This window comes from Lichenostomus cassidix, chromosome Z (assembly GCF_008360975.1).
Source record: "Lichenostomus cassidix isolate B80296 chromosome Z, HeHo_3.0, whole genome shotgun sequence".
Lineage (NCBI taxonomy): Eukaryota > Metazoa > Chordata > Aves > Passeriformes > Meliphagidae > Lichenostomus > Lichenostomus cassidix.
In genome coordinates this window covers 58959047-58982912 of record NC_139511.1, presented here as the reverse complement: position 1 = coordinate 58982912, position 23866 = coordinate 58959047, and the positions used below count along the sequence as shown (strand labels likewise).

Here is a 23866-nt window from a genome sequence, read left to right as displayed (position 1 = left end):
AACCAGGGCACTGTGCCGCTCACCTCCTGTGCCACCTCTACCTTTGACTTCCCTCAACTGCTTAGCTTTGGCCCTTTGTTCTCGGTTTGGTTGTTTGGGTTTTTTTTTCCTCTCTCCTGTTTTGAAAAGTGTGGGACGGTATTAAAAGCTTTTAGGAGCTTGGACCGCCGCTGTAAAGCGCCGGAGGGGAAGGATGAACAAGGGACGACACCCTCCCGGCGAGGCAGCAGCCGACGTCCAGTGCTCGCAGCACTCGGCAGCAGCGCGGCCGGCTCCCGGCGCCCCCGCCCTCACACCGCCCGGCACTCTTCCTTCCGCAGGATGGAGCCTCGGCAGGCGCCGCAGCTCACCGCGCACAGCCGCGCGCGCGCCGCCACTCCCGCGCGGCACCCGCGCATGCGCCGCGCTGCGTGCCCAGTCCGAGCGGGGCTGGGCGGGGCGCGGCGGCGCCGTCACAAGGAGCGCGTGCGCCGTTGGGCGGCTGTGGACGCCGCGCGTGCGCGTTGGCTGCGGCGGCCGGCGGGCGGAGGAGCGCGGGCCGGGGCGCTCCGGGAAGGCGGCTGCGGGAAGGCCGCTCCTGTGTCCGTCCGTCAGTCCGTCCGTCCGTCAGTCCGTCCGTCCGTCCGTCCGTCCCGGACTGTACGGTCCCGCCGGCTCCAGCCCTCAGCGTTCGCTCCCGGGGCAGGTCTGCTGCCCGTGCCGCCGCGGCACCGGGGAAGCCGGGGAGTGACGCGAAGAGCCGCCAGGATGAAGCTGGTGAGGAAGGACCTGGAGAAGGATAATGCGGGGCAGGTGACGCTGATCCCCGAGGAGCCCGAGGACATGTGGCACACCTACAACCTGCTGCAGGTGGGTGACAGCCTGCGCGCCTCCACCATCCGCAAGGTGCAGACTGAGTCGTCCACGGGCAGCGTGGGCAGCAACCGCATCCGCACCACCCTCACCCTCTGCGTGGAGACCATCGACTTCGACTCGCAGGCCTGCCAGCTGCGGGTCAAGGGCACGAACATCCAGGAGAACGAGTATGTCAAGATGGGCGCCTACCACACCATCGAGCTGGAGCCCAACCGGCAGTTCACCCTGGCGAAGAAGCAGTGGGACAGCGTGGTGCTGGAGCGCATCGAGCAGGCCTGCGACCCGGCCTGGAGCGCCGATGTGGCAGCCGTGGTCATGCAGGAGGGGTTGGCTCACGTCTGCCTGGTCACCCCGAGCATGACGCTTACTCGTGCCAAGGTGGAGGTGAACATCCCCCGCAAGCGGAAAGGGAACTGCAGTCAGCACGACCGGGCGCTGGAGAGGTTTTACGAGCAGGTGGTGCAAGCCATCCAGAGGCATATCAACTTTGAGGTGGTGAAGTGTGTACTGGTGGCGAGCCCAGGCTTCGTGCGGGAGCAGTTTTGTGACTACATGTTCCAGCAAGCAGTCAAGACTGACAACAAACTTCTGCTGGAGAACAGGTCCAAGTTCCTACAGGTAAGGTGCTAAGCGGTCTCCAGAGTGGGTAAAATGAGGCTTGAGAGTTGTGTGATAATGGAAGGTAGTTACATGGGAAATGAGTCATTAAAGAAAATAAATTGCTGACTGAGCATCATGAGGAAATTATTCTCATGCCTCCCATACTATAAGGGAGTTATGCATGGTACAAGTATGGTTCCCACCCAGAATACCTTAATGTGGAGTAGAGAAAGTATTAGATATTTGAAACTCCCTGTAAAGGCGTATTTATTCTTCAATTAAGTGTGAAGTGCAAGTTGGAAGATACTTTGACTGTGCTGTTATTCTGTCACACTGTATAGCACGCGTGTTTAATAACAACTTTCTAAAGATTTTTTTAAAGTACCTAGACATGATATAGGTTAGTTAATTTTGTTGTTAGTTTTATACTACGTAGTTAAAAGTTGTGCGCTTTTTGCCTTTTAGTCATCTCATTGGTTGTGTGGGTGGGGGTGTTAGCCATGTACTGACATAGGCATAATCAGAGCTTAAAATAAGTTTTCATAAGGATACTTAGTGGAGTAGGCCTGTAATCTATGGGAAGGGGAAGTGAAGTGTGTCTCGATGCTTAATGGCCCCAGTATGCAGGAGACCCAAGAAGTCTCCTCTTCCATTTGTAGCAAAGTAATAATAATTAGAAGTTTTAATGTATTTCACAGCTTTGCAAGCATAATAGTAACGCAGCTAGAGTTGATGCTTTTGCACTAAACACCTGCAGTCTTAAGGGTCTTCCCTTTCCTTGAATGCTTTAAAAAAAAGAGCCTTAGATCTTTGTTTCTTAGTAGTTGCAAGTAGCCTTACATTGCGAACTGTTGAGAGCAGGCTTTGAATTAGAGAGACAGTTTTCTTGCACTTCTTGAAAGGCAGTTTAAAGGATTTGGTATAGGCTTTGGGTTGCAGGAGAGATTGTTTAAGAAAAGAATCGTGTATATTTCAAGAAGGAGATAAGTTCCCCAAATAATCAAGATTAATATTATGTGTAGAAGAGGATTTTTGTGATTGGCTAATCAAGAAAATGGTCTTTTTTCTTTAAAAACACCAAACCTTTGACTTTGTTTTCACTCTAGGTCCACTCTTCCTCAGGACATAAATACGCACTGAAGGAAGCACTCTGCGACCCAGCTGTAACTAGCCGTCTTTCTGACACTAAGGCAGCTGGTGAGGTCAAAGCCTTAGATGACTTCTATAAAATGCTGCAGCACGAGCCTGACCGGGCTTTTTATGGCCTGAAACATGTGGAGAAGGCCAATGAAGCCATGGCCATCGATACCCTGCTGATCAGTGATGAGCTTTTTCGGCACCAGGACGTGGCTACCCGTGCCCGATATGTTAAATTGGTAGATAGCGTGCGGGAGAACATGGGCACAGTACGCATTTTCTCCAGCCTCCATGTGTCTGGAGAGCAGCTGGGCCAGCTGACAGGGGTGGCAGCCATCCTGCGCTTTCCTGTCGCTGAGCTCTCTGACCAGGAAGATGAATCTAGCTCTGAAGAGGATTGATTACAGTGACTTCATTCTACAGTTTCTTTTCTATTTCATGTTGAAATGACGTTAAAGACCCTCCCGTCCTAAATACTGTGTGCAGATGTACCATGACGTGTAATAATAAGGTTGTGATAGTAAACGTATACATGCATACATACATATAGCCCTGCTCAGCACGCTACTTAATATCTGATCTATGGTAGTAATCATTGGTATGCTGTGCTGAAGCTGACAGTTTTTGTAAGTTACATTCTGGACGACCAGCAGTACAAGAAACTAATTTGGCTCCCCATGCTACTTAGTCTGCATGTTAGGGCAGACTGCTAACTCAGTGAAATGTGTAGGGAAAAATACTAAACTAACAGGGACAAATTCACTGTCTGTTTCTGTTCAAATGCTTGAAAAGAGTACTGCAAAACAAATACAAACTTCTTCATGGAAGACCTGTCAAAACTATTCTTGATCTTTATAGGAACTCCCTGTTCTTCATAGGATGTGTCAAAGGAATAGAATCAACATCACCTCTTAAGGCTTAGTGTGGTGTTGTAAGTCTAACCACTTAAATATTTCTGTGAAACACTTGAAGCATTCTTTCAGGAACCCGACCCTTGAAGTTAACCATTTCTTAGCTAGCACAATAGTAGATGCAGGACAAATGGTGATCTCAGTGCACTCAGTTATCTTTTTGAACGCTGTTAACTTGGGAGATTGTCCTAAATACTAACGAGTTGTCATTGACTGTATTCTGCTCAATTGGCATTATTTAGCGCCCAGTTCTGAAAAAGTATATGAAAAGGCTTAGAAAATCAGGACTCTAGTTTCCACAGGGAATCGTTTCAGAGCAAATAGTTTAGGTAAGTTCATAATCAGGGATTCTTCATTTTGCATATCTCTTTAGGAACTCACATAAGCTGTGACATGGAAATAAGGATGACAAAATTCTAAATCAAGCTTCAGCTTAAGATAGTGGCAGCTTGAAAAGTGAAAATTACCTTTTCAATTCTTTCATCTGCTCAAAGTATTCAGAGCCACAAAGAGTTTTGTTTCTTTACTGTGCAGTAAATCTTGGGCTGAGGAAGCAAAAACTGCTTTCAGATTCAGACATAACTTGTGGATGTATTGTTTCCCACCAAGGTTTGATGGTGTGGCTTGCGTGTGTAAATAAGCATTCCTTTTTTAAACGTGGTGGAAGGCAAGAACAGGAGCCCCAGAAGAATTCTGTAATACCGAGTGTCGTAAGAGTGGAACATTAAAGAAAAAGCTCACCAAATCTCCTGCTCTGGGTAGAAAAGTCATAGGAGAATAATTTTTAAGTGTAGTGCCTAGGTTTGTGGGTGCCAATCCTCTGAATTTAATACTGTCTATTGGTAGCTGAAACATCAATCTTAAACTCTTAATAGAGAAGTTCTTTTGAATTAAAACTGTCTCCCCTTTTTCACATCATCCGCACAGTCTAAGGAACTCTTGAACAGAACTTATATTAGAGCTGTGACACTTCGATTTCTTTCACCGAAGACAAGCAAGTCTTTGAGACTTGTTTACAGCCAGCTTGCACACATAAATGATATTATTTGAGCTTTACATTTTTGTCTTGAATGGTGTTGGTGCCACAACTCATAGAATGCTCAGGTAGGCTTTCTTCAGCAGTTAAGACTGCTTAAATTAATTTTTTTTTAAATTTGCCTAAGTTGATTATACACTTTTCCAGCTAGAAAGCACCTTGATTTCAGCTATATATAGGTTAATGTAAAGAACATAGGAGACAGAAGAAACTGAGTCGAAAAATGGTAAGAGCAAATAGTAATTATGTGCAGCAAATTATGGCCTTAAACAAATTCATGTCTAAATATGTAATTAATTTCTCCAAGCTGTTATAGCATAGGATGGCACATTAATAATTCCTTTCTTTTAACTAATGCCAATTTTTTGCAATTGTACACAAATGACACTTAGATTCAAATTTGTAGTACACCTGAAATTCTTAGTTTATTTCTCAGTAAACTCTCTGAGAGACAAATCAAACTGTTCTTTGGCTGTGGAATGGATTGCTATTTTATCAGACCAAATTGGTTCCAATTATTCCATTTTAAACCAGAAGTTATGAAGAGTTTTTGCTGTGTACTGCAAGGTTACAGTAGCAATTTTGTGTTTCATGCCTGGAGTTATCACCAAGGAAAAGAAGTGGCCATTTTGTTGCATATTTGTTTTTTGTTTCGTATGCTAAGAAAATGTGAAAATAGTTATTCTTTGAATTACTTACACTTAGAATTAAAATTTTGTCATGACTTCATGTTTTGTGTATTTTTCTTTTTTTAGCTATTGCTATCATGTTGTTAAGTCTGTGAAAGAAATACACATGGAGATGCCCAAAGTATGGAAGGGTGGGATTTTATTTTTTTTTTGGTACGCATTTTTGTAGTAAAATAAATATACAATCACTATGTATACAAATGCATCCTGTTTCAGGAAACAGCTTAAAGGCTTGGTATTGAAAGTAGGCTGTGCTCAGCAGTTGCAGATGCTTGACCTGGCCAAGTTCCAGGGCTGCTAGTATCTTCCATATTTCAGAGAATTTTGATTAGTTGAAAAGTCCGTATTGACAAAGTTGCTTGCTCAATGCAGACCTTGGTTTGTGTGCGCAGATAACACTTGCACAGAAGATGAATGCTACCAGCAGATCAAAGGAGTGAGTGCAAGAGCCATGGGAAAATATTTTTTGTGTCTGTTGTTTTGCACTAAACATACGTGAACTAAAAAATGTATTTTGAAGTGTCTTCATTTAGTTTAGGATTACATTCTGATGTAATTCTGTGAATTAATAGTGTGATTTAGCTTCCAGTTCTTCAGTTTTCAAAATAAGTGAAGACAAATTTTAGGACTTCTTAAAACTTGTTACATTTGGTAGGAGGAAAGGTTTAAAAAGTATCATGAAATCAGATTCATCCTGAATGCTGCTGTGTTATACGATGCTTCAAATAAATTTACTCATTTATTCATTTGCCCTCTTGCAAACTTATATTTTGGAACAGGCCCCAGTTGGTTAGCTCTCTCACCTTTGGCATGTAAATCCACTTATCATAGACATTTTTTGTGGTTGCTTACCAACCAAAGTTTGCTGTACAATGCAAGGTCACCACCAGCTGGAGACCTACTAATTACAAAGCAAAATAAAAGATGAATCTTTCAGTAAAATTGTAAAACATTTGACGGTATTTGACTAGGGAGTTCCTCATCTCCTTCTTCTTGGATAAGTAAAATGTTAGTTCTAAATGATCTTTGGACCACCAGTGTAACGAGCCCGTAGCTCTTCAGTTTAATTTGTGATGGGACTAGACATGATGTTTTTAAAGCCATGTAAATGTCTAAAGTAATTTTCATTTGCTACTGTTCTATCATAGGTTAAGTAGCCCTAAATTTTAAAACTAACTTACCCTTTGAAAATTTCTTAGTATATACTTGGTATAACTTCTTGGTTTGCCTTTTTGAGTGAAGAAATATTACAGCTCACTTATCATTGAACTGATTTATCGCTTGAGCCTCTCCAGTTTCTTTCTGGAAGCTGGATCATATATCCATGTGTCTCTTTTAGATCACCCAGTCCATTCAGTTTTCTCTGGGATTTCTATAGCTCTATTTTTAAAGAAAACAAGCCTGTTTCATAAAAGGATAGACACTGAGTTTGGCAGGAAAAAGCGCATATTGTCAGGATGTGTTTTTTTAATTTGAAGCCATATTTCTACAGTGTGCAGTCTATTGTTTCAATAAAAGATCTAAGATAGCCATTTTAAAAATGTGAAACAGCAATTAGAATATCTGCAATTAGGAATCCTTGTGTATAACCTAAAATTGGAATCCCTACAAGAGACATAATAACAACAAAAAAACCCAAAGGAACCCAACAAAAAAAAAAGGAATTACTTCAGAAAACTACTAATTTATGTACTTTTTAGATATGGCAAAACTTCAGACTTTATTTTCTTCTTGCAGTGGTTGCTTTTATCCATTCCCCTCTGCCCCTTTTTTTTAAGATAAAATGTTAATATGATAATAGATTTTAGAATTAAGTTCTTCAAATGCAGAACTAGTTGCAACTGAAGTGGTTTAGATAGATAATTTAAAAAAAAACAGTTTTTCACACTGTTCTAATGAAGGGAATGATACAGATCTGGGTGTCATTCCCTTCTCATTTCTTATCCAGTATACACCTGCAGCTTGTTACAAACTGAAATAGCTTTGATTCTCTCAGGACTGAAGATTTCTCAGTTCTCATTTGATTTAGCAGATGGTGGCAAGAGAATGGTGACAAGGCATTGCAGTAGATTATTTTTCAGTATCTGTGTTTCTCCTTTAATGACCACAACTTGCTTTCAGGGGCCGTTTTATTCCGATTATGTATGGGAGAAAAGTGTTTCGAAATTTCATTATTCCACAAATTTAGGGCTAACAAGATGCCTAATGATTTGGGTCTTGTGATTATTATGATTCTTAATTCAGGCACTGACATGGGTTGAGCCTGGGCTTTTTCGGCAGTGGAAAGAGTAAACATAGGCTGTGAAGCTTCTTGTGTGACAGTTGCCCAAAGACTTGCTGAATAAGTGTAATGTTTAGTCCTGCTGCATATTTTGTGCTTGACTCAAGTCGGGCATTGACTTGGACTTGAGGATAACTGCTTGATAAATGATACAGAAAATAAAGGAAAGAAATGTCTCAGTCTAACAACCAAACTGCATATCCTCTGTGAACTTGGGAACTTGACTGTTTTAGAAATGCTCTATATCTTTTCAGTGAAAAAAATGACTCCTAAGGTGTCTTAGCCTAAAATAAAGTGTGAGGAAAAGGTTTCTGAAATCATAGTTGTTTTTTCTGTGTCTAAAAATAATTCTGCCTTTTGTCCCACTTGATGGCTGTATAAGAAACAGAGAGAGGACTGGTATCAGAGCAGCCCTTTCTTCCAAGTCAGTGTCTTCTGGGAAATGCAACATGAAGCAGCAGCTTCCAAGCCCTGCCAGCTCTTGTCAGTTTTTGCTATATCAATCTATAATTTATTGCCCTCTTTTTGGGAAATGGTACATTCACAACTAATGTAATTGCTGTCATGCTACTCTAATAATTACTTAGAAGTCAAATTAGAGCTGATCATGAATTCTCTGGCAAAATAGCTGCTCCATTAGAGAATGTTAATTAGTTGAAATCAGTCCTCCTTTTTAGGAATGTGCATACCAGACATGATGGGAAGTGTTTTCTCTGGTCCAAAATGGAATTTCTAGTCAAAGCCAAGTCTGGAATAGTGAAGAAAGAGTGCAGGGGTTTAAGGAGTCATATGGAACAGAAGATAGAAAATTTAAGACCATTTTTTCTTTCATAGTTAACACTAGGCTAAAGGTGCTCCCTTTTCTGTCAGTGTCATTGGTAAGTATAACTCCACATTGAGCAAATAAATATTTTTATGTTTTGTCTGAGATACTTAAATCACAACTGGCTCAAGCATCATATCTTATGGGATGAGGGAGCCAATTTTCAGACTTCTGGTCTGAATGTGAAAGAGAAATAGTTGAAAGCAGGGAGTGCTCCTACCAAACACACTTCAGCTGTAGTCTTCACATTTCAGAAAAAAGTCCTGAATAGAGTTCAAAAGGATTTTGGACCTGATGGCTACCAGCAAATCTGTTTTTGAAGACAGGCAGATTCTTTCTCATGGAGTTTGATTAGAAGAAATACAAATAAAATTTTTTTGTTTGATTTGAAAAATTACTTTTAGCACATTTTTTACTGAAAGAGTTTGCATGCAAAGGTAGGGGTGTGTGTGTGTGTGTGTGTGTGTGTGTGTGTGTGTGTGTAATAAGAAAAAAAAACTGACCTGACTCGGCTTGTAGTTGCTTTGGTGGCTGAAGGATTGGCTCAAAGATGCAAGGCTGATAATTATCTTCAAGACTTGAAGATTTGTTTACTGTAGGAGGAACTTGGTAGCAAATGATAAATTCAGGAAGTCTGACAGTTGTTAAATATTCATGGATGTTTCCTTCAATGGTTTCTGAAGGTCTCAAAACTACAGCAGGTTTTGCTGAAGAAAATTGACTTTTCTTTGACCTACAGGTTTCAGTCTGGAGACTTCAAGTGTTTTAGATAGTTTAGTTTAGGTGTGAGTGAAGTTAAGTAATTGCATTTGTTTATCTTGCACAAACAGGTGCCCTAAGACCACTTCCACTCCCATTTGGTAAAGAGAACTGTTATATCCCATATAATTTATTCCTCTTCTGAGTGGAATTTGCTGTTCTGAGATAGGTTGTCTAAGAGAAGCTGAAATGGACTTAGCAGAAGCGGTGCTGGGTGAACATCGGCTGTCTGCCAGGACAGTCAAGTCTCCTGGGGCAGTGGCTGCCCTTGCTGCAAGGCTGTCTGTAGGAGCTACTGGGACGGCGGTGGTGAGAGGCAGAAAAAGAGCAGCTGTCTCCTGAGGAACCTTTTCCAAGTTCCAGTGCAGTGAGAAAAGATGAAAAGCTATGGTTTAATGGAAAACATGAGATGCTAGTTTAGGTATGCGACTTCTTCCCCAGTGAGGGACACAGTGAATGTTTGTAGTATCTGCACTCAGTCCTAACAACTCATGCTTAGTTGAGGGTAAGATGCCAGCTGATGTGTTTAAGCTCTGTGTGTCTCTGGGAGCAGGGCCTTGAGCCCTCCAGGCCTTGAGACTGGAGATACTGAGACTTGCTAATCCTCTCGCTGTGGTGTAATTTCTGGCCACCCTGCTATTGCTGTACATGAGGCTTGTGAAAGACTGTCTTTGTTTTCCTTTCATACCTGTCTGAAAGCCACTTTCTTTTGCAGAAATGCTGCTCCGTGGAACAAACACCTCACTGAGTAGTGTTGGCAGTCTGTGTGATAAGCAAAGGAAAAATTTCTAGTCAGACATTAAAAAAACCTAAACCAACAGAAGCTGATTGAAACAAGCTTAGTTTTTGAGAGGGTACCTAGTGAGAAAAAAAAGAGAAAGACAGAGGTAATAATATGTAACAAGGTTTGTTGGTGGTTTTTAAGTTTTTCAAATAATTTCAACTAAGACTAGTAAATCAACTCAGTTAAATGACAGGTTTTCAGATCTTTTATGTAGAAATCCCCATAAATCAGTTATTCAAACTATTAGTACACAGTTGAGCATTGTGGTCTTGGTAAACAACTGATTTATGGTTGTCTAAACTGTTTCAAGCTGTCTGCATTTGTTTTGTCCCAGTAGATTTGCATGGTCCTGTGTATTGTTCTTATGGAGCGAAGTGTTCTGTTATGAAACAAAATGTTCAGAAAAAACAATTAATTAATTAATTAATTAACACAAAATGTTGACAACTAATGTTGACAACTGTGTGTCCAACCTTTCCTAATTTTGAAGACTTGCCTTTCTTGTCTAAATAGGTTATAAAAAATTGTGATTGTCTATTTTTTTTTTGGAGAAAGTGTGGAAATTGTCACTGAAAAAGTGCTCAGGGCTTTAGGCAGTAGTAATTTGAAATTGAGATTTTTGCTTATTTCTAGAACATTTTATTGAACTTCTTTGTTCCCTACTTTAGGCGCTTTAATTTTGACATAAGAACTGGCAAGAAATAAATGTATGTTAGAGAGCAGAAAGTTCCTACTACTGAAAAAATGAGAAACTGGAACAGCCTTCCAGTCAGAAAAAATCAGAGCAAAAGGTCACTTTTATGTGGAATTTGTTTACCCTGAAAAATGTGATGTAGTTGCCAGCAGCAGATAGAAATCAATTCAGCAATCCTGTACCCATGCTTGGAACAGAAGCAGAGCACTTGCTGTTTTTATTTTAGCGGAGCATTGTGCTACCCTGTTTATATCTGTTCAATTCTTAGCACATCTGTTCACACTACCTCTCAACAATTGTACCAGATTGCACTGCAATACTGACCTGCAGTCAGACAGGAATTAGCTGTCTGAGCTAATGAAGCAAAAAGGCTTAGATTAGGTACCTGATAAGGATTTAATGAGTACTTTCCATTCCACCTCTGTCAGTTACGTGTCCTCCAGGAGCTTTGAAGGTTATTAAAAAATAATTTTTGAGTGTTCTATTTGTAAATAGGCATCAGACTGAAGTCACTAATCATTAAATGTGTTTCCTTTAGAAAGCAAGTTTTCTCCAGTAATTCTGAAGTCAGCAGCTTTGAGTTGGTCCTCTGTATCTATTGGCACAGCTTGGAAAAGTCTGTTTCATACAAAGGCAACTATGCTATCCAAAGAGCTGTAGACAAAAGAAGAATAAAAAGAGCTCAGCATCAGCACTGCTGTGCTGCCTCATAGCTGGGCAGGAAGGAAAAGCTGGAAGTGATGTGCCAGTCTCTGCTGCTGAAACTGTAGCTGAGGTGCTAGTTGCATGAGACTGATCTCATTAAATCTATTGTAAGGTAGTGTATATTTGCAAGAGGAGTATTGTGGGATGCAAGTTGATGGCAGAAGATTTATTTGTACCTTTTTGGGAGGTCCTTTTTTTAACGCAGCTCCTGTTCACTTTTGAAGACTGTTCACTTTTGAGTCACACTTAAATGACCCCAAACTGGGCTTTATTTTGCAAACTTCAATTTAATTTTGACAATTTCCTCACTATTAAACTTCCATGGTACTTCTGTGAGGTTGGTGCAAGATGTTGGAAAGAAAGAGTAACAGATTCTTTATGGAGCTCCTGGTATCATGAGGATACTTTCAGTATAGGCCTGGGCCAGATAGATATCTTTAAAATCATGGGTGTACTTCAGTCCTGTGGGTGGGAAATGAAAGTTATTAGTGCCAGTAATTCATGTAGAAAACTCTATCTTAAATTGCATCTAAAAAACAGGATGTTTTTCTACCTCTAGAATCCAGCTCTATTTTTTGGGGGGGAAACAAACCTTCCTCTTATAATGTCTTCATGGCTGGTTCCAAATTTCCCTGAATTGTTTATTGGCCAATAAAATAGAACATTTGCAGTAAAAGGACCTAGGATTAATTTTGCAGTGCTTTCGATTGGTTTACCAGAAAAATCCCTACAGCAATAGTACAACAAAAGAGATGTTCATGTTCTTATTGGTACTTGAGTGCCAGTCTTTAAAGAGTAGTAGATATTGGTGATGCATATTATGCTGAAGTTCTCAGGATGTTGCCAATCAGTATTGGAATAATAAATGCCCATAAACTTTTACTGTGATTTTAAAAATTGCTGTCTTTTCCAACTGCACTGTGAATGGACAATGAAGCAGTCACCAATCTTGACCATATTCTATTCCAAACATGTCACACACAATTGTTTCAGGGAAAAAGTTTCTTGCTAGAGGTGCATCTTCTGTTCTTTTTTCAGCTGAGTGATGCCGATGGAAAGTTGGCATTTTGATTATGTCTTTTTTTCTCATGATCTCAGATGAACACTGTATGCCAATTCCTGACTTACTGGTACAGGAATCCATGTACACCGAGTCCGGTTTTATCTGTTGCCTGTAAATTGTGCTCACCTCACAGGTAGACTGGAGATGAACTCCTATCATATGAAACATCAAGGATGTGAAAATCCTTGTGAATATCTTAGACCATAAAATGAGCTAAGCTGCTTAGGTAAATAGATACGTTTTGCACCAGTCTTATGAATTGCCTTGTACAATACCAGTACTTCTTTTGGTTTCCTTTGACCGAATGAACAAACACTTTTTCTTAGAGTGCAGTGTCTTTCATGATGTGCGTGGTGGTTTTTTTTATAGCCTCTACTAGATTAGGCAGCTATTTTTATGGTTAAGTTTATGGAAGATTTGATTTAATTACCACTGTGGTAATTTGCAGTCCCACATTCTTATCTGCTTGGATTTCTCAGTCACAAGTGTAAACTTTATGTTATCACAGAGCTGTGTTCTTTAAATTGTCCAGTGCAATAAAAGTTTTCCTATCACAATTAATTCATAGGTAGAGACAAGTAAGGAAACAGACTGGCTGAGGATTTTCTCCTCTTTTAGCAGTGAAGAGTCAAAAATTTCAAACCAGGAGAGCTCTGTACATCTTAATAGAGATGTACTTAATAGTCACTACTGTGATTACCTGTGCTGGTGCGTGCTTGAAACAGGCTTAGGCTTTTGCTGTGAGCAGGTCAGACCTGACCTGTGCAAACAGACAGTGCCTGCTCCCTTGTGCTCTTGCAGGACAGGCTGGCTTTTCCTGCAGGCATTTCAGTTCTGTGCTGTTGGGGATGAAGAGGCCTTTCCATCTGACCTTGTGTGAGCGCTAACATCTGGGGACCATTCATGAAATTCCAACATTTCAACAAATATGTGACTTATTTTCCATTATTGCCTGTAGCAATCTCTTGTCAACCATATTCTCACTGTAGTAATTTTTTGGTTACCAGCAAGAGAAAAAGTTTAAAAAAAATCTTGAACAATATTATTGACAATATGTTTGATGCATTGCAAAGAATTGACATACACAATAGGAAAAAGGAATTATTTGGATGATGGCTCATATATTCAGTCCAAGCTCCATGTGAAACCTTTTTAAACTTTTCAAAATTTGCCTTTACCAGCAGTAGGTTTTGTCCCTTGCTCTCCAGTTCTGCTCTCAGAAAGCTGCACATACAGTTATTTAATTTTTTTATTTGTTTAAACTTTACTAGGATATTTACTAGGATATTTACTAGGATATTTAGATTAGTAAAAGGGTTTTCTGTGTTAGGCTGTTGTAGTATTTCCCTGTGCCTTTTAAATGGTCTTAATTTTTGTGAATATTCTTTTGATTTACATTTTTTCTGGAACCTGCTAGCTTTGTATAACAAGTTTGTCTGAAAAATAATCTAAGGCTCAGTGCTAAGAAGCAGTTTAAAGTTTAAGTTTCCAGGTCTCTGCTGTATTATGGGAATACATATAGTAAACAGGGAAACAGAACTCTATTTTATGTAGCCATGACATAAGAAGAAATGTAATGGTCTCCTCATACTGTACCAGAACATGGCTCAGATAAAACAAAAATGAATTTTCTGTTGCATTACAATGAAAATTGTCATAGATGCTTTATTTTCAGAAATAATAGGTAAGTTGTCTCAATACATCTTGACTGAAGTTTGCAAGTTAATTTTTTTCTTTTAATATACGAGTCTAAGATTTAATTCTGAAGTGTGTCTGTGTCCCACCTGTTTCTGTCATGTTTGTTTGGTTAAGATTTCTGCTTGCTTTAGGGTTTTTTCCCGCTAAGCACATAGCAAAATTGTATGACCAAAGGAAAAAAATAGATATTTTTAAGCTTCTGTCTTTTCCCTTCCATTGCCCTCTAAAAAAATTGTATCACAGCTGAATTGATATTGGTGCATTTTAAAAATACAATGTATGTTTTGGTTGTACTATGTAAAAACTGGGTTGGATTTAAGTTCTGTGATGCTCTAGCTAGCTGGATGTGCTATATGATATGTGGTCATATCAGAATATTTGCACTTCCTTTTGGAGGATTTCTTCTGCTCCTGAAGCCTTGAGTGGTTTGGTTGAGAGTGAGCCAATGATTACACTCAGCCCAAGGCAATGAAAGACAGGAATTTATAGTCATTGTGAAATAAAGTAATGGAAAGAGTTGTATTATCCTTAAGACTTTGAGAAAAACTACTCAACAATATCTGAAAACTACTGGGACAGAAATGAAAGAGTAAAGGAACCAAGTCAGGTAGGCAAAAATAATAATTGTCCATCATGTGTGTGACAGATTGAGTACTTCACTCATATGGGTGAAACACCAATATATGTTACTGATATAAAACAGTGAGTTGACAAAATTCAGTGACAAAGGTAATGGTGGTTTCACAAGATTTGCTAGCAAAGTACACTTGACTATTAAGAGTGCAGAGGCAGATCAAGCTGTCACGGAGACCTGTCGTTTCATCAGGTTCAGAAAGGACTTGCTTTCTAAACTGCTCTCAGAGAGGAATCAGGTGCAGCTAGATACACTCCTGTTTCTAGATTTGGGCAATATTTATGTCTAGAGGATTGAATGTACTCAATCAATCCTTTGGATCACTTAGCTAATATGTCAAAGTTTAGCATGCTATTAATTGCTTACTGAGAATGTACTGCTGCTAGGAATCTTTCAATTCCTCAAGGACTAACCTTGAGAGGTCTCTTCTCAGGGAGAGAAAGGAGCACTCTTGCAGTCCTGGCAAGGAGTTACTAGCGTGAGTTTTCAGTTAGGTGGGTTTTTTTTGCATCGGTTCTCATATTATCTCGTTTCCCACAATGTTTGAAAGGAATTTCTGTCCTGGGGCATTTTGTAGATAGCTGGTTTTAAATTTGGTGGGGTAGACTGGTGTAGTGTAGGCTTATCAGATAGAGAGATATGTTTGGGGACCTTTTTTGGTGCTAAGGTTCACATTGTCTTAAAGTCTATTTGGATTTTTTTATATGTAAATAACAGCACAGTGGAAATATATCTGCCCTCAAAAGTACATTAGTTTGCAGTGTTTCACAGTTTTTTCTGGGTTTTGACAGATTTCTTTTCAAAGATAGCTTGCAAGTTGGCAAGGAAAGAACCAAGTACAAAGCATGGATTCAAAAGAAACTTAAAATATGTAGACAATGTCATTTGCAATTCACATTTGGACACTGACAACTAGTAATTTCCTCAAATCAAAGGATTCACCAGTGTCATGAGTATTCAGAACTTCTTCCTTAGGTCTTATATTAACATACTAAAATTATGGAAGATGTAGGCCATGTTTCATAATGTCAAAAGTCACCAGTCTCCATCTTCTCAAAACAAACCTTCTTTGAATCACAAATGACACTTACAGGTGAACACATACTACACTTAACGTCTCTGCCTGGAAATTCCTGACTTAATTCTACAGCCTGGCGTGTGTTTTTGTCATGAGCTTCAACTTTGAAGTCTTCATTGTAAACTCTGTATTGTAAAATACATCTCTGATTCAAAGATACATTTATGATAACCAATTGCTAACTATAATAAAGTGTTACTGTGTAAGGATGATCGTGTCATTTTATTTTTTAACCAGATAGTGAGGGGTTTACCTTCTGAATCATTTGTGCTACCTGTTGCACAAGCCAGCTGTATCTTTGGATTGAATCATAGGCATAAAGTTAGAGGAACTATTATTTGAAGGGACATGATTTATGTGATTTGATAAAATAGAAAAGGTATGGCAGCTACTTGCTTAAGAATGAAAAAAAAAAAGATTGTGTTTGCTTCCTTCCATTAAGCAAGTGTTACAGAATTTAATTTGGTAGAAAACTGAAATGAATACTTTGAAACACTCATTAATTATTTCACATGATAAGAAAAATAACACCCTTGATACTCAACTGCCATCATAACTTTGTTTAAAAGAAACAGTAAGGTTCATATTGGATCTACATAGGTGAGTCTTTTTAGGCTAAGAGCAACAAAATTAACCAGCAATACATAAAGTATGCTTGTGTGGAAAAACAGTCTAGTTAACAGGGAAGACAAATGAAAAATCACTATGGAAGAAGTGACTTAGGGGCTTGGTATCTTGTGCTTCCCGCAGCACAAGGTGTACTTGACCTACTGTGCTGGTTTCAAGAACGCTATGCAATGGAAAGCTTACAGGACATCAGCCAGCAAAACTGGGATTCATCATAACTGTGGAACAGCATAACAAATGGAAAACTTGTAGAAAACCAAATTAAATGTCCTACTTGACTCTTACAGATCGGTTTTATTTCAGAAAATAACATACATGTTCATTTTAACTATGGTTTCTCCCTGAAATATGGGCTTACATGCAAAGCTAAATGGTAGGAAATTAAAGTTCCAGTGGGTGTTCAGGAGGAAATGGTCTTTGATAGCAAAGGAGGATGGATATGGAGGGCAGCACAAAGATTGTAGCAACTTGTGTGAAGTTAAGTGTTGAGGGAAGAGCTACATCCAGAAGATGGACTGGAAATCAGTGCAGACAATATGAAACATCTAGTAGAAATTGTTTCACTTTCATCACATTGCTTACTTTGCCACAACTTTGTACATCTGCACAAGTCCAGTAGCAGACCTTGCAAAGTTTCCTGTATGTTTCCTGCATATTTCTGATGTTCTTTTCATGCTTCTGTGAGACACTGCAAAGTGCTAAGGATAATGACAATGAGAAGACCACATTCCAAATTTTGAAGAATATAGTTTTATTCTGATGACTGCTAATTGAGTGGGGGACATATTCTTGGTCTCTGCCATTATATTTCCAAAAGTTTTGCCTGTTGCATTGTGTTATTCATTTGGGACCACATTACAAAGCATTGGTTCAGTATATTTTCAGACTTGACAGTGCATTATAAAGCTATTTTCCAGCTCAAAATATTTAGTACAAAACCAGCAAAGAGAGCTTTATTTGATGGGTTGTACAAAGCATTTAATTGGTTTTGAAAAGCATGTGGCTACTATATCTGGAATTAGTTTAAAATATGTATTTCTTGGTCTTTTGGGGTATTTATCTACTTCTAATAAGAAGTGGTTTATTAATTATTCAGTCTCTTTCCACAAAGTCAGTCTTTTGCTCTTCAAAGGTTAAAGATTAAAGAAAAAATGCTGGAGGCAAAATTATACAAAAGTTCTTTTGTAGCCCTGAAAAAGAAAAGGCTTGATTTAAGCACTAGTAAAAAAGTTTCTGAAGTCGATTTTTTTTTTTTTTTAATATACAGCTTTATTTGAAATATGTTGATAGTTAGCCAAGCAGAACTGAATGCAACAAGAACTCCTGCCTCAGCCTTCTTGGCCTTCCGCAGTAAGGCCAGAGCACTGTGGCCCCTGAACTCACAGACAGCAATTGTACAATGCTGTCGTATTTTCTTCCACTTGGCATGTCAGTGGCTAAATCTCTTTCTCATAGGAAAAGGCTGTGTAATTCTGTAATGACATTATCACAAGTGAAGCAAAAAATAAAATGTGTAGATTTTCTGGTCCAGCAAATAATCCACTTTCACATGCTCGAGCCATTATTAAAAATAGCACTTCTATAGGTATGTTTTTGCAAGCAGATGCATGTTTAATCTTCCTTGCTACCAGCAAGATGCAGTCCAGCCCTGACCCAAGTGCATGGTGTTGTGTTGGTGCAACTAAAAGATGCAGGTTTGAGGAGGTTTTATTTCCTGAGGCTCAGTGCTACGTGTACTGAAGGACACAGTTTGTTCTCAGTGTCTGGCTGGATTCCAGCTAGCTGAGAGCTGCAGCTCAGACTGCTAGGTGCCAACACACCGTGGGATCAATTTCCTCAAGTGAAAGAGTTTTCAGACTGCAGAGCATGATAATATTTGCCACCATTTTGAAAATAAACTTTTGTGGGAGACCACAAGAATGCTCCCCTCACTGAGTCAAATTTACCAGCACCCCACTTTTGCATCCTTTTATGATGGCTGTTTCATAGGTTTTCTAAGATTATGAGACAAGTAATCTTTACAATGTTGATGTAAAATACTTTTAAAGGCAGTCAGTTACTGTCTTGCAGTTAGGACATCTTTTCTAATGTCACTTAGCTTTCAGTACATTTTGATCATGTGCACAGTTCCCTGTTGCTGTATTGCACACCTGTGTTGTTTGCAGGTTTTTAAAATATTTTTACAACACTATTGATGGTAATACATGCCATACAAACATTAAGGCTTTTTTTTGTTTATTTTTTGTTTATTTCCAAAATGTCTAAATATATGAGAACTCCATAAAGCATTTTAACTTTATTTTATTCTTCAGCTTAAATTTCTGCCTCCTCTTTTGTTACCAGGATGGAGACAGTCTGATTTTTTTTAACTTTTTTTTTTTTACATTTCACAGTGTTTTCCAATTGTACATACTTATGCAAAACATTTCTACTTGTTTTGATGTGCTCCTTGATGCACCTAGGTCTGCTTCGTTTCAGTCTCCTGCAAAATGCAAATGAATAGATAAAGACATCTGAAGTGCTATAGCAGTAAGTGTGAAGTGAAACAAAACTAACTTTTTGACCACATGCTGGCAGGGAGAAGTAGTGCACAGCCAATGTGTTACTCTTGTCCAATGCTAAGTGTAAATTTGTCCTTTCCTGGTTTTGAAAGAAAACATTTGTATTTCTCAGGATAACCTCTATTTATAGAGGATGCAATTGTTCTTTGCCACAGACCATACACAGTTAAAATATCCTAACTCAGTTTATTCTCTTGTCTTGTCTAAGTTGGTCTTCATGATGTCATTTACTGTGGGTGATTTGTGGTGATCTATTTTTCATCAGTAAAGAACCAGGTGTTAGACTTTGTTCTGTGTTTGGGTTGTGTTTGTATCTGTCTTTTTAGACAAAAAAGGATGCCAGTTCTGTGTTTGTAAGTTTAGAGTGGCCAGCCAGGCAATATGCTTGTGGACAAGTCGCAGAAAAATGTAGTTTTGTGTGGTTCAGAGGCAGAGTAACCATCCAGACAGCACAAACGTTTAGCTAAAAGAACTCATTAAATAAAACAGAAAAAAATTTATTAGTGGCTACTGGACAAGTATGAGCTACTACTCTAGGTTTGTAATAGGAATAATATTTGTGTTGTCGTCTTGGTGACTGAGTGTTAACCTTTCATGTATAGGTACAAACTGTGCTAAGCAAAGAATGGCACATGCATCAGCTCATGTTCTGCTCAGTGTAAATCAGGAGTGAGAGAAACGTTGTCCCAGGTTTTCTGCAGTGCCTCGTTTCTTGTAGAACATGAAGTAAAAACTGGAACTTCAGTTTTAATCTTTGAGAAACATTTATAGTCTGCATTTCTGAACTGTGTCAGTCAATTTTGATCTCTTTGCAGTCATTCTGTTAATACAACATGAAATAGTTCAAAATCTTAATTTACCTACATTATTTGTGGTTAAGTCAAATACTGCATACCTTCTGAAAGTATTTTTTTTCTCCTTAATACCCATGACTGAAGAAAATCCTCTCCAACTTCCCTGTAGCTCTCCTTTTTCCACTGCTTCTGCCAGTAGTCTTCTTAATTCATACACAAGTTAGCTAGAAACAGTGGGGAGTGCTTGCCATCTTAGACAGAAACTTCAGGTTTGATAGAATTCAAGCTAGATATTATTATTAATATAATTTTCACAGTTACAATCAGTAATATTTTTAGATGTTACGAATCATTAGCTCCTGTGTACAATGTTCTCTGCACTAAAAAATGAAATAAAGCATGAAAGCCAACTTGCCATAAATCAGTAGATTATTGTTAGATGTGTAATGTAGGTCACTACATTTTTCCATTTACCATCTGCAGACTTGAACGTCTTTTGACTTGTACAATTTCCTTTTACAGGATCTATGGAAAATGCAGCAATTAATTCCTTTTTACATTAATTATTTGTAAGTTAATTTTACAGTGCTTAACTTGATCCTTACTTTAATGCAAAAACATGATGCTCATGATGTTTCATAGCACATGGAAGACACAAAAGGCCATGCAGTACATTTGCATATTAAAATATGCCTCATAATTTGTGGATGACAAAGCATCTGATTTCTGGCTAAGATAAAAGGGAAAGATGAGAGACCAAAAGGACAGCCATCCTGGATCAAATGAGATTGTGTTTTTTCCAGTATGGTGTGTGCAGGAGTACATGTATGCTGGTAGCTACAGACAAAGTGTAACCAAGCAAGCATATCTAATGTTCCTCTCCCAGTTTCCAAGTATCTCCAGCCAAGGGGATTTTCTCAACCAGACGTGCATTCTGTGTGGGTTGTAAACTACGGTGGTTTTGTCTTCCATTAAGTTATCCCAATCCCCATTGATCACATTACATTTAGCCTCCAAAACATTCTTTGCCAACAACGTCTGCAGGTCTGTTCTGCTGTGTGGAGTCACCACCTCATTTTATTTCTGACAAGTCTGACCCATCTAGTTTATTTGGGTTCCTCTAGCTTTATTTTTGTAGAAGAAAGACTTATTATTGTTGATTTTAATTTGACCTCACTCTGGAACATGAGGATTTGGATGCTTGGTAGCAAATAGCTGGCATTTTTTATTTGTCTTCTATTAGTTTACTTTTTTTAGCATTTCATATTTTCAGCTGTTATAACTATGAGGATTAAAAACATGTGCATTAAAATGATGAGATTTGAGGATGTTGCAAAACCAGTTCAGGAGACTTCAAGACAATATCCTGCAATGATTACAGAGTAAAAATCAGTAGTTGTCAATACTGCATCGTTGTGATGACCCTCCTTGTCTGTCAGCAGATGATGGAATGATGGTGGAGGATATCATGGTGAAGTGAACCGAGCACAGGGTTCACATGTAGCCTTTGGTTGCTTTAGGAGACAACAAATGAGCTGGAATTTGTGTCCTTTAGTCTTTCATATAATGACAAGTGTTGAGCATCATCCTAAGGTGGAAAGAAGAAAGAGGAAGAGCATGCCTCTAAAGACCTCTATTGGGATGTTCTGTCCATCTTTTTCAGAGGCTAAAGTGAACAGACTTCTGGAGATCATAGAGACAGAAGTCGGCGCGGGTAGATTTTGCTTTTATCTTTCACCTTTCTTTTTCAACTAAATAAAGAACTTAGACAGTTACTTTAGCAGGTGACTCATTCGTACTGTTTCATTGTCTAGGAGGTATTGAGAGTCTAAATTACATGGTTGCAATCCTTTGTGTTGTTTGAAGAGCAATAATGGCAATTGTTTTTACTCCAAAATTTAACAGAAGAAGATTTGAACTAGTGATAACTTGACTCCTTTCCCAAAAATTGGTTTTCCTCATTTTAATTATACTTGGATGACTGAGAGTAGGGGAGGCAAACACCTATTGCACATAAATAGGCATATCAGAATTACTTTAAACATAAATGTTTAAGGAAGACAAAATTATTTTCCCACAAATTATTTTCCATCAGGCTGTCAATGATTAATATTTTCTTATCACTGGCAATGAATATTTTCTGAAGAATAAATGTAATCTCTGTTTTAGTTTTTTTCATTTCTTCATATTTCCTGACTCTGGCTGGAGGAAGAAAAACTAAAATAAAACAAATAAAACTTTTCCTTTCTTTGCTGTCCAGTGAAACTGGAAATACCTACTGAATGACAAATGGTCTTCTGTGATAATTTTACTGCATTAAGCAGGAAATAAGATGCTGAGAGAGACAGATTAGCACTGACCACTTGGGAGCTTAATTATAGTAACAAGCTTTCCATGAGAATTTCATCAACTCAATGGTGAATAACACAGATGTGTTTTAGAAGCTGGACATTGTTAAGATGCTTTGATGTGCAGCAAGTATTGGGTATTTGGGTATTTTTATGTAACAGTTAAGTGTCAGCAAAGGATCATTAAATGCTTCTCTAATATGAAATTAAGCTTATGTATTTGTGTTTTTAAGCAGTGTTAATGTTCTACAAATTCGCCTATTTTTTGACTCTTGTGAATTAAATATACAGCTCTGTAGGAGCAGTCAGTGGTTACTTTTGAAACTGACTTACAGGACAGAGATGGAAGAGATCACTGTAAATAAGGAAAAGAGAAATAACCTTATTTTTATATTTAAATAGTGGGTTTTTCTTCTTAATAAGCCTTGCAGAGGGTTATAGGTATCACTTCAAGCTGAATTTTTACCCTAAATATCACTTTTTTCTGAAACTTTCTGTACAGTCAAACTTTTGCAGTATTTTTCTTGATGAATATCACTGAACTTTAGGGTATGGGAAATCAGTCAGAAGACCCATTTGCTCTCTTGACTGATCTCTTCATAGTCCAAGATCACCATCATATAGCAACTTTTCCTAAATGCATAAGTATTGGACTTCTGCAAATAATCATATATAGCTACTGTAGAGATATCAGCATATAGTTGAAAATTTAGTTGAAAATTTCTTTTATTCTCTTCCAAATACAAATGGTTTACAGGAGTTAAGAGAAAACTGTATACTTTTGCCCTCTAACATAGATTAAAATTAAATATCTGAAAGCTTTTCCTCATTCTTTTCTTACATGTTTTTTTTCTGAAAAGTGTTAAAAATTAGTTAATTCTCAATTTAAGTAACCTTAAGAACTACTTACGTGAATGAGGGAAGGAATATTTTGTGCTAAAGTCTTGCATTGACGTGAATGCAAGAAATGAATTGAGCTGAAAGGAATAAAAAATAACCAAAACGTTATTTATTCTTAAAGGTGATAATGTTTTACTTAATGTGATTTGAATTGTGATTTTAAAATGAGTGATGGACTTTGAAAAATATGTTTTGGATACAGAAATCCAGTTGCTAACAACTCTGAATTTAGCCATGTATCTATATATGAGGAAGTGCATTTTAAATCCCTTACAAGCAGTGATATGTGTGCCCCAAATGCCACTTTGAACATGTGTTGTACCTTCCATTAAGTCCTAATTGAACCTTTTTTTATTAGAAGTATTTGGGTTTATTTGTACTGCTACATACTATTTTTTTTTTAATACTGATTTTTTTTTTAAAGCTCTCTTTCACCTTGTTTGCACTTCCAATGTTGATGTGAAAAATGCACTGACCTTCAGTGGGCCTCTGGAAGACATGTTTGGGTACACAGTCCAACAGTATGAAAATGAGGAAGGGAAATGGTAAGCTCTTTTTCTTTTTTTGGATGAACATTCCAATTTATCAGGTGTTCAGTGACTCAGGTGTTGTACTTTTATCTTCAAGTCAGGGTCAGATTCTGTCAGGCTTATTTCTTAAACTTATGCACAGTCCTGAGGAAATCTGGAAAGATTGGAAGAGAGAAAGATCCAAATGAATACCTACAATTATCTTCTCAAAGATGCAAATGACTTTACAAAATGGATAAATTCTCACATTGATGGAGCTGAGAAAATACTGTGTTTTGCCTGACCTCTGTTTTTTCCATTTACCAAATGAAATCTTCATCTTTTCCTTCTGTTAATGTGTTTACAATGAAATTACTCCT

General features: G+C 38.4%; 2 protein-coding genes across 2 annotated transcripts in view; both read left to right on the top strand.

Annotated features, from left to right (window-relative positions):
* ITGA1 (integrin subunit alpha 1) overlaps positions 1 to 23866 on the top strand; it is a 75659-nt gene that overhangs the window by 6318 nt on the left and 45475 nt on the right. The window contains exon 2 of the mRNA XM_085043528.1: positions 23402 to 23522. Coding sequence (XP_084899654.1) covers positions 23402 to 23522 — 121 coding nt within the window. The remainder of the gene's footprint in view (positions 1 to 23401; positions 23523 to 23866) is intronic.
* PELO (pelota mRNA surveillance and ribosome rescue factor) lies at positions 484 to 5268 on the top strand. Its single transcript, XM_085043530.1, has 2 exons — positions 484 to 1473; positions 2562 to 5268. Exons 1-2 carry the CDS (start codon positions 748 to 750, stop codon positions 2991 to 2993), a joined length of 1158 nt encoding a protein of 385 aa, XP_084899656.1. The 5' UTR covers positions 484 to 747; the 3' UTR covers positions 2994 to 5268.

Bases quoted from the DNA above. Each gene is read 5' to 3' on its own strand.
- PELO (XM_085043530.1), top strand. From the start codon at position 748: ATGAAGCTGGTGAGGAAGGACCTGGAGAAGGATAATGCGGGGCAGGTG. The intron at 1,474-2,561 runs GTAAGGTGCTAA...TTTTCACTCTAG, and splicing joins ACAGGTCCAAGTTCCTACAG to GTCCACTCTTCCTCAGGACA.